The 10,851-nt window shown below is 41.7% G+C and overlaps 1 protein-coding gene across 1 annotated transcript; it reads right to left on the reverse strand.

Moving 5' to 3' along the window:
• Positions 1 to 5,839: 5,839 nt before the first annotated feature.
• Positions 5,840 to 10,627, reverse strand: SOCS5 (suppressor of cytokine signaling 5; the record flags this gene model as incomplete). The annotated part of the gene is made up of 1 exon (XM_079968767.1): positions 5,840 to 10,627. The coding sequence occupies one exon, from the start codon at positions 10,625 to 10,627 to the stop codon at positions 9,029 to 9,031; it is 1,599 nt and encodes a 532-aa protein (XP_079824893.1). The 3' UTR covers positions 5,840 to 9,028.
• Positions 10,628 to 10,851: the final 224 nt, after the last annotated feature.

Raw genomic sequence — 10,851 nt, forward strand, 5'->3', positions numbered from 1 at the left:
AGGGTCTTTTCCAGGGAGTCTTCTCTTCTCATGAGGTGGCCAAAATACTGGAGCCTCGGCTTCACGATCTGTCCTTCCAGTGAGTGCTCAGGGCTGATTTCCTTAAGAATGAATAGGTTTGATCTTCTTGCAGTCCATGAGACTCTCAAGAGTCTCCTCCAGCACCATAATTCAAAAGAATCAATTCTTCGGCGATCAGCCTTCTTTATGGTCCAGCTCTCACTTCCATACATCACTACTACCTGCTCACCTCAGTCACCAAATCATTAGGTGGCCTTGCCCACAATTCTACTATTCATGGAATGGAGATCTCCTCCCGCAAAATACTTCCCCATGCTAGAGCCTAGCTTCCATACTGTGCTAGTACAGTATACTGTCTCAGAGAGTGATGAACTAGGAATTAAGTTTGGAATCCATCCAACATCATGAACTTGGTAGTCTTTGGAAATCCCTCCATGCCATCCTTTCCTAAATCTGCACCACGGAAATAACACAATGTATGTGTGGTTTGCATAGACTTTTAAAAATGTGCTAGATGGAACTCCGTATTCAAGAATAAAGAGCAATGCAATCCGTGATATTGCTTGGAGGCCAATGCCATGTCCGACAAAAATTTAGACTTAATACAAGCTGTAGCTATGAAATGGAGAAAGAGGAAAATGTCACCATTCAAAATTTACCTTTGACCAAAAGAAAGAAAGAAAGAAAGAAAGAAAGAAAGAAAGAAAGAAAGAAAAATAAATAAATACAGGAGCAATATAAAAACCACAATTACTGCATCTACCTGCACACTTGAATAAAGCATACTGATAGTAAAATTGTCGTTGTGATAGAGGTTCAAACAACTTTAATTATTTTCATTTATTTGTTTATTAGGAAATGAGTTTCAATGCATAAGTAGCTTATCAGAGCTGCTGACGATTTCATAACGACGTTATTGCCAGAACTTCACAATAGAACTGCATAGTCTGGGTGGGTGAGTGTGTGTATGTTCTGAAGTTTTGCTTTTATAGATAGAAAAAAATATGCATTGTCCTTTAGCAATTATGCTTTCATAAGGCTAGCATTCCAATGCAACAGTGTAAAATCTCCTTTTCTGACATCATGTACAATAAAGATCACAGTTCTTCCACAATAATGCACATCTTACACACCTCAAAACCAGCCTGAGATTGCAATTCCCATGTGGTAAAACTGTACCAATCTAGTTCAAACACCAGGCACGATGCTGTTAAAAACCCATCATGCTATAAACAGAGTTAAACTTGCATAAGCAGACTGGCAGAACTTCCTGCCTCCCTCTGCTGGCAGCAACCCCCCCCCCCAAGCTCCCCAAAATTATTGATGGGAGGGGGGACTACCAACAGAAAGAAGTGGGGCAGGGAAGTCATCTTTTGCCAGCTGTATTATCCATACTTAACTTATCTGAAGGAATAATGATTCCACACCTCTAGAGCAACATAACCTTATAGGGGAAGGAATCAGATCTCAACAAAAATGAAGGGGTTTCTATTAAACTGAGCCCAAATTCTTACCTGCAGCAAGAAGCCAAAGTAGGTCTGCATTTTTTAAAAAAACCACCATTGTGCATATTGTACATATTTATCAAAAAGAATCAACAGAATGTGACATTAGCCTCAAATTGTGTTTTGTTTTTTAAATACGGTATCTGCAGTTCAGTGAGACATCCTGCTTTATGATATTCTTAAAGACTTCTCAGGAGTTAGGTCACACTTGTTTCTACCTCTTTCTGACATGGCGCAGAGAGAGGGAGCAGAAAACCTCCTTCCAAAAATCCGAGGAAAAGTTTTGCTAATGGTTTATTGTTCCAGAAGGAACACATTCATCCTGGCCCCTAATTTACTAGAGACTAAATAGTAATGCCCAATTTGCCCTGATTAACAAAGTGAGGTGTGATCTGCTTCAAGACCACAAAAGAAAACATTAACTACTTGTAGGAAAAAAAGTGTACATAGCAGACCAAAACCAACTTTGAAGCACTGCATGTACAGAAGAGGCCTCGACTTTAGATTCCTTCTCACAAGATGGACAGCCTTCCGAGCACTGCCTTAATCGTTTTCTTGTTATTCAAAATTTACAGTGTAGCACCAGAAATAAAGGTAAAGGTAAAGGTACCCCTGCCCGTACGGGCCAGTCTTGACAGACTCTGGGGTTGTGCGCCCATCTCACTTAAGAGGCCAGGGGCCAGCGCTGTCCGGAGACACTTCCGGGTCACTTGGCCAGCGTGACATCGCTGCTCTGGCGAGCCAGAGCCGCACACGGAAACGCCGTTTACCTTCCCGCTGGTAAGCGGTCCCTATTTATCTACTTGCACCCGGAGGTGCTTTCGAACTGCTAGGTTGGCAGGCGCTGGGACCGAGCAGCGGGAGCGCACCCCGCCGCAGGGATTCGAACCGCCGACCTTTCGATCGGCAAGCCCTAGGCGCTGAGGCTTTAACCCACAGCGCCACCTGCGTCCCAGCACCAGAAATAAAGTCAATCAAAATGCAACTGGGCTTGTATACAGCTAAGCCAGTGTTTCTCAAACTTTCTGGACACGGCCCCCCCCTTCTAAATCCCGACCTTTGAGTGCACACACACATCCCACAGCAAAGCAAATGCTATCTTTGCATACAGCTGCAACTGCTGAGCTCTTTTCCTTTCCCCTACCAATGTCTGATTTCATGTGTCAGTCAGGTTTCTCTCTCCAGAAAAATCTGTCAGGTACCCACACAACTGACGTTCGGGTGCTTGTTAAAACTCTTTTGATTCACCAGGGCTTTTGGCACCATTTGAGATGTTTGGTGACATTATTTATTAATTTTATTGGCTGTTTGGACTTTTTAGCTTTGTATTCACTGTTTTATGTTTATTAAAGGTAAAGGGACCCCTGACTGTTAAGTCCAGTCGCAGATGACTCTGGGGTTGCGACGCTCATCTCACTTTACTGGCCGAGGGAACCAGTGTTTGTCCACAGACAGCTTCCAGGCCATGTGGCCAGCATGACTAAGCCACTTCTGGCGAACCAGAGCAGCGCACGGAAACACCGTTTACCTTCCCGCCAGAGCAGTACCTATTTATCTACTTGCACTTGACGTGCTTTCGAACTGCTAGCTTGGCAGGAGCAGGGACCGAGCAACGGGAGCTCACCCCGTCGTGGGGATTCAAACCGCCAACCTTCTGATCAGCAAGTCCTGGGCTCTGTGGTTTAGACCACAGCGCCACCCGCGTCCATTTTGTTTATTATGACAGCTGTTTTTAAGTGTGACTGAAAGCTACCTGGGGGGTGCGGAGAGTTGGAGATAGCAGAGAGGTGGTGCATGAGTATTTTCAATAAAATAAAATAAAAAGGATTTTTGGTCAGGGCACTGGTCCATTATTAGAGAACTAAACAAGGCATCTCAAGACTCACACATAAAAGTTAGCTAGCCAGGAAAGGAGGCAGAGCAGTTGCTATGGTCATAAGCATTCCTATGTTTCCAATCTCTCTGTAGCTTCCAGAGTTTGCATGACAGTTTTGGCAGCAGCTGAGATGCTAAAACTTGTTGCCTGGAAGAAGGCCTCTGTCTGTTGCTCTGCATTCTGCAAGATCCTCCCCCCGCCATGAAGTCTGCCCTCCCACCACCAGGGGGCCCTCTCCCCACAGTTTGTGAGCCACTGGGCTAAGCACAAGAAGGGTACTGCAGCAAGTAAAATAGCAACCAATTCCTACACAAATTAAGTGCAATTATTTCCACTGAATGTGAATGACACTTTTAACATTTTTCTTGTAGTACAAAAAACAAGTCCCTGATTTGAATCGTTTTGAAGGAATTCACACTAAACACACATTCACCAACAGGGGAAAAAACCCAACCATTGTAGAATTTAACATAAATTGACGGAGCGTGAAAAAGCAGGGAAAGTACACTTGGGCACAATTTCATGCTGGTTACTTTTTTTCCATTTTAATGTAAGCAGCTAGTTTTAGAGCGGTTCATAAACCAAAAGTTTGCATATTCAGTAATACAGACCCACACACAAACCCAACAGTTATAACATGCTTACATTTAACATTAGTGAAAAGTACTTACATGTTCAGAGCAAAAAGAAATTCCACATTGGAAATCTGACATTTGAAAGCACATTTGATACAATTAATGCAAAGTTGGATAATCCTAAATGCCCGGAAACTTCAAATTTGATGCTGGCTCCTATACATTTATGTGTTCTCCTTAGCCCTAGCCTAATGAGAGTTTTCCAAACTAGCCCATTTAAAGTGCTCTCTGGGAGTCTAAATAAACTCCTTTCAATAGCTTTCTGGTGTATATAGATCTTCTGGTGTTGAAGTAGACAGACTTTGGACAATTCTGTATATTGAAACTACACTGCATTAAAAAAATTATGAGTAACTGCTGCTAAATTATATACATTTTCATGATCTCTGGCATTGCATATTATACCCAAATAGCTTATGCTGAAGATACTTTGGTTCAATTGTTTTAGTTTGGATTATAAGCAGCAACATGTTCCTTCAACCTCTTTGGTAAAAAGAATCTGGCCAGGTTCAGACACTTACAAGCAGCAATCCTTGTGAGCTACACACGTTTCGCCATCCCAATATCTAAAATACAGGGGGCACTCGACATGCGAATCTTATCTATGCAGCGGCCTGATGCACGCTTTCTTTCCTCTCTGTTCTTCTCTGAAAGAAAAATTACACAAAATAGGATACCAGGCAAAAGTTTCTATATGGATTACTTGTCTCGCAGGTGGACAATACTGAAATATTAACTCAATTTACAGTGCAATCCTATATATGATCCCTCAAAAGTAAAACTCACCAAGTTCTGTTGGACTCCCAGGAAGGACATTAGAGGATTGTAGCCTAGCCATCTACCATAAAAGATGTCTGGAACAGCATTTCAAAACCCTTTTTTAACCACTGATTCTGTAGCATCTATTCAATCCATTCCTTGCAAATTCATTAGTGCAAAAATAAAAATGCAATTGTTTTGCCAGGCGCTGAGGAAAGGTATAAATAATGCCCTTTACCACTGCCACACATGGCAAACAGCTAACCAATTATATCCAGAAACATCACCTGATCTTAGGTCCACTTCAAAAATGACAAGCTATTATGTCAAACTTCAAATATAATGCACAATAACTTATGACTCTTTTATATAATAAAAGAAAGCAAAAATAAAAAATGAATTGCATTTCATTCCAAGGTGCCAAAAAGCCTTTGAATGAATCCATCTTGTGAAGAATCTATATTTAGCTTAAGAAATGTATGGACAAACACAAGTGTAACAGGCAAAACCTGTGTTTGTGTACATGAGATGATGTACACATAGTGTTTATACTTCTTACCTAGAAGGGTTTTCCATATATAATTGCCTTTTTGAAGTGGTCAGATACTGCAGACTGCAGACCCACTATTCTATGGTTTTGCAATGAAAACCAAAGGCCACTTCAAGCATTATATTGTTGTTTTTCAGATACACACCTTTGATAGAAACACACATCAAAAAATGAAATGTGTGGGTGTAAAAAGCACACCCCATTCAGATCCACACTAGAGAGCTGGGATTTGCACCAGTTGTCAAGCGTATCCCATGGAAAACCCACAGTTGCCTCCATGCAATGTATGAAATGGCCCCAAATGCTTGGAAACATCTGTATTTGGGTGTTCTAGAGACTTTCATTTATGCTTAAAATTGGTGACATGTCAAGTAATCATTCAATTGTACATTTGTGCAAGCTAAACTAAACGTAAGATAAAGCTTTTTTTTAAAAAAAAGGTTAACTGCTACAAGAGAAGCTCTGCAAATATAAAAGAGCAAATATACAAGTATAACACTGAAAATACTGTACTTTATTAGCACAAAAAAGCTGTAACAAGGCACAGCAAGCAGAGGAAAAACACACATTGATAAACTGGTTAGTGTTGGCAAAGAAGTATAACTCTTCTTGTATACTCAGCTTTGAAGTTTTCCTACCTCACAGTCACTGTCAACTGGTTAAGAACCTAGGGAGCACTAGTCATTGGTACAAGATACACAAGCAAAAAACAAGGGACTCTGTACTCCAACACAAATTTTAGTGCAAACACAACTAGGACAAAACAGGTTATGTTCTGTCCACAAAGGGGGGGGGGGGGAGAGAACCAGAAGCAAAAGAGCAAGTTTCAAAAGTTTTTTGCTCAAGGAGAACACAATCTACAACTTACCAAAAGAAGGTGCTACACCATTCACAAATACAACAGTACCTATATGAAGCCTGAAACTTTACGTATGATGCGTTGAGTAGGGTGGAGGGAAAGAAGCAGAACAGAACATTATCTTTTCTGGATCAGCTTTTAAGTCATAACTAAGCTAGATGGCCATTAGTTTTTAGCAGACAGTTAAAAATACTGTTTTGAACCCTTCAAAAATCAGTTAATGCAAAGCTCCAATTACTACTTGTCAGGTTTCTTATAGCTGAGTCAAGTTCATCATCACGACTTACCAGCAGCGGTTGACTTAAAACTGCAATCCTACACACGCTTATCTAGGAGTTTAGTCCCACTTAATTTAATGAATCTTACTTCTGTGAAGGCTTGCAGCGTTAGTCAGAAGTTACTGAAACACTGTGTATACTAAACTTTACTTTAAAAGTTGCTTTTAAGCTAGGGCTGCAATGCTTAAGACATCTGACTACAATCCATCTGATTAAGGTGACCCCGATTAACTGTATAGCAGATTTTTAGAAAATCTGCAAGTTTTAAGCACGTCCACAAACTGTGCAACATCTTAGAAGAGGAATTCATCCTTCTGAGTCATATTGTAGGAGTTTTGGTGGAGGGGTGTTGCCAACTGGGTGCCTGAGACGGCCTTCACTGGTGCCTCCAGGCTGCCCTTACCCACAACTCTTTCTTTCTCTCACAGGACTCTAGCCATCCTAGAAAAGAAGTTATGAAGCAGAAGGTGTAGGTGCTCTTCTAAGCAACCGACGTGAAATGAACCAGCCCGGCTGCTCCCACCTGACAGTGCTTTTAGTCAATAAGTGTAGTCAGAGCAGTTGTTTGGACAGCAAGCAAAGGGTCCCAAAGAGGTGCCGTTTCCTGCTTCCTGCACTTTTCCTGTTACTGTCTTGTTTCCTAGACCTTGGAAGGTTTGCAGCTACATTTACTTTGCTGCCTGCCAGCCACCTAGAGCAGTTGACAGGCTGCTACTTGAGAGGCTTTTAAAAATACGTTTGGAGTAGGGGAAGCAGCCCAGGAATGAATAGTTTTGCTGCCTGCTGGCCACGTGAAACAGTCTGCAGATAGTTGCTTAAGAAACTTTTTGAAAATGTGGGGTGGGGGGAGCAAGATGGCAAGCCTCCCAATGTTGCCATACTTGTTTGCTGCCTGCCGGCATGTGGACCACACAGCTGCTTGAGAGAATCCTCTGTTGAACTCGGGGAGGGGCTAAGGATATGGCAACCCTTTTCCTCCCTGCTACATGCCCTACAGCAAGGATTGTCCCAAAGTTGTTTGAAGGGGGGAGCCCAGTACAGAGACATCATAATGGTGGTGGTAATAATAATAATGATGCTAAGAATTTTCCTGGTTGTTTCCAAGTTGCTACATTCTTGAGAGGTGGGGTAATGCAGAGGCATTGTTATTATCAACATCACCATCTTATTCCTGATTGGGGAGGGAGTCATTTCAGAGGCATCAGTGTTATCACTTTCCGCCCCTGCCTGGCCCACAGGGATTGCTCCCAGGTTGTCTGGAGAGAAGAGGGCTTAGTGCAAAGGCAGAAAAATCATTATCATCGTTTCCTCATACACCCCTAGTTTTGAGATGCTTGTAGATGAGTCAGCCTTAAAATCATACTACTCTGCAACAGTATTGTTCAACTACTTCTCTGTGAGTCCTTTCTGTATTTTCTGTGTTTTTCTATTATTTTCTTCTCCATAAAGATAGGGAAAAATGCTTATGAGTCAGCTTTATGTCTTTTTATCTCTGATTACGCATATATATATATATATATATATATATATATATATAAAACCTGAACTGATTTTCCCATATTTGAATTATTTTATGTTCCCGTTTCTTTTCTTTTTCTTCTCTTTTGAAGGTGGCAGCCATTATGTGTTAGGCTGCACCCCCCGGTGGCAGCCATTTTCTAACTGGTACCCTTGGTATCTTCTCAAAATTCAGAATGTGCCCCCAGATCCAAAAAGGTTGGTGACCACTGCTATAAGAGATGCCTCTTTCAAGGTATCACAGCAGGCACATGTAAGCATCATTATAAAATAAATAAAGTATGTGTTTCCTTTTCCTGCATATGATTACTATTTTAGTGATATGCAAATTTATGCAAACTTAGTTGGCTGATTAATCTATTAGCACTCAAACAATCATACACTAAAGTATACTTAATTAGGATACAGCCCTTTTAAAAACCAGAGTTTGGTGCCGAGTAGATGCATATAAGTGCTCATTAATGTACGTGATCAATTCTTAGAAGTGCTAGGTGACAGCAGTTTCCCTAGTTGCTCATGATTTTTCATTTTAGAATAGCTTTAATGTGAAAATTGTCATGGGGGGAAAACTGAACTTTAAAATGTACTAAGAAAGCAACTACACTGGAACACAACTGCTGGTGTTCAAATATGTTCAAAAATGGAAAAAAGTCAGCAACTCACTTTGTTCTGACTCTTGAAATTGAATGGAACTTAGAAAATACTCAATGGCTGCTTTGCGTAATAACTATAGGAATTGCGGAAAGAAAATAGTGTATTTCAGAACCAGACAATTATAATCTGCAAGCCCGCATTTAAAAATGTGTGAATTTGTGTTCAACGTATTGTTTCAAGAGATATTCACAACTAAGCTTGATTAATAGCAGGCAGCATCTGAACACACTCAGAAACACATTAAGCTTAAAGTACCATATTGCAAAAGAAGATGAAGAAGCAGCTGAACACTGATGTGCTAACCACAGTTATACTGTATTTGCACAAAAACGCACATATTTCTAGTGAGCTTACTGGGGATTCTGAACTCTGTTCACTTTGCCTTTATTGGTTCCCGCTCCAACCATCGCACTCGGACCTTTTGCTTATAGTGATATTCCTTTAGAAAGTCCTGCAACATTGATGGCAAAGGGAGACAATCAATCCCATCATACGAAGTGTACCTACAGATTACTGCCCGGCAGATATATTGCAAGCTGAAAGGGAAAGTTCTGTTTAGGGAGACTGTAAGCAAAGGTTCAAAAAACATGCAAGAACTAGGATCTTTGTAGTGTTCTAGAAGCCCTGTAACAGTGGAGGAGTGAAACACACAGGGGTCATGAGCATCAAAACTAAAGTTGTGGTTCCATTGTTCAATGCGTGCATGCAGAGACCGGTTGTAACGGCGGAAGCTCACAGAGAAGAGGTAGTCTTCTTGAGCAGAATCCCTGAGCAAAAAAGTGCCTTCGGGTTTTCCTTCCAGAAGTGCTTCTGCTTCGTAGCGGTCCATCACTCCCCAGTAACAAGGATTGCCAGTAATTTGCAGCAAGTCTGGGACAAGGCAGTGTATATAATCAATCTGAGTATGTACTTTCCAAGCTCCTTGTCTGCTGGTGTGGCTATGGCTCTCTCCAGATACCTGGCGCTGCTTTTGCCTACGCGACTGCAAGCAGAGAGTAGTCGTGTCTTCCTCCAGGTCGCAACTTCCCTGTGGCGTTGAACTACCGTCTCCAGTCAGCTCAGACATGCCAGGGGCCAACTTTGGTCCCAGTTTATATAGCGGGTTAACTTGTGCAGTAGCTTCAAAAGTATGTATCTGAGCATTGGGAGGAGGGTCAACCCCTTCTTCAATACTGAGCCTTCGTCTTTCTCTGAGCCTGTCCTCTTCATCTTCTGTAGAAGCCACGGAAGGATCAAATGCATCAAAGAGAGTTGAGTGGGGGCTCACTGGGGCTGTGTGCTGCTTAATTAGATGCCATTTTTGAGCCAGATCTGACCCAGGAGGGAAAGGACATTTCTCTAGCATTAGTTCAGAGAGATGGATCTTCCTTTTGTTAGAAAATAGAGGTTTGGAGGGTTTGCAGTACGTTCTCATAGGAAAACACAAGCCAACGGTATCCTGAAGTCTTTGTCGCAGAGAGCGACTCCCAATGGTCCTGCTTGAGACACTGTCCGTGTCATGAACAGAGCTCACGCCGTATCTTCTCTCTCTCCTTTGCAAGCGAGAACGGCCAAATCTTTTATCACTATCCAAAGAGCTCTGGGTTTTTGTAGAGCAGGAATGTTTCTTTTTCCCACCCCATGGTGCATGCCTTGAGTAGGAATCTCTTCGGGCAAGTCGAGCTCCTGTGCCAACACCCAAGTCACTCTCCCTCTCAATACTTATTTCCACAATTTGCGGGATCTCTGCGGCACAGTTTTGATTTTTCCTTGCAGAGCTTTTTGAAGGGTTTAGACTCAGTTGTAAAGAAACATCCCTTAAAGGGCTGCTGGGTCGTTGCGCAGCTGGATCAGGAACAAACACACTTTTATCTCTAACAGAAGAACAATTAGAGTTTACATCTACATTTTCACTTCTGTTTCCACCTTCAGAGTTGAAGAGATTCTGGCATCTGTACTTGAAGCTGTTCCACATGTTCCCAACTTTACCCATGGATTAGGTTACCTAAATTTCAAACACAGGAAGACAATATTTTAGTCAAGTCACCTGATGAATAGAGACTCAAAACGAGCTTCTGAAAACTTATTAAGACAACTCATTAACAAAATGAGAAGCTAAGGGGGAAAGTTTATATTTTTATCGCTCCCCCTTATATACCCCAATGGAGCCCTCATGGTAGCTTACAATAAAACAAATTGTTTAAATACTCTACACCC

This window comes from Podarcis cretensis (assembly GCF_951804945.1).
Source record: "Podarcis cretensis genome assembly, chromosome: 3".
Taxonomy (NCBI): Eukaryota; Metazoa; Chordata; class Lepidosauria; order Squamata; family Lacertidae; genus Podarcis; species Podarcis cretensis.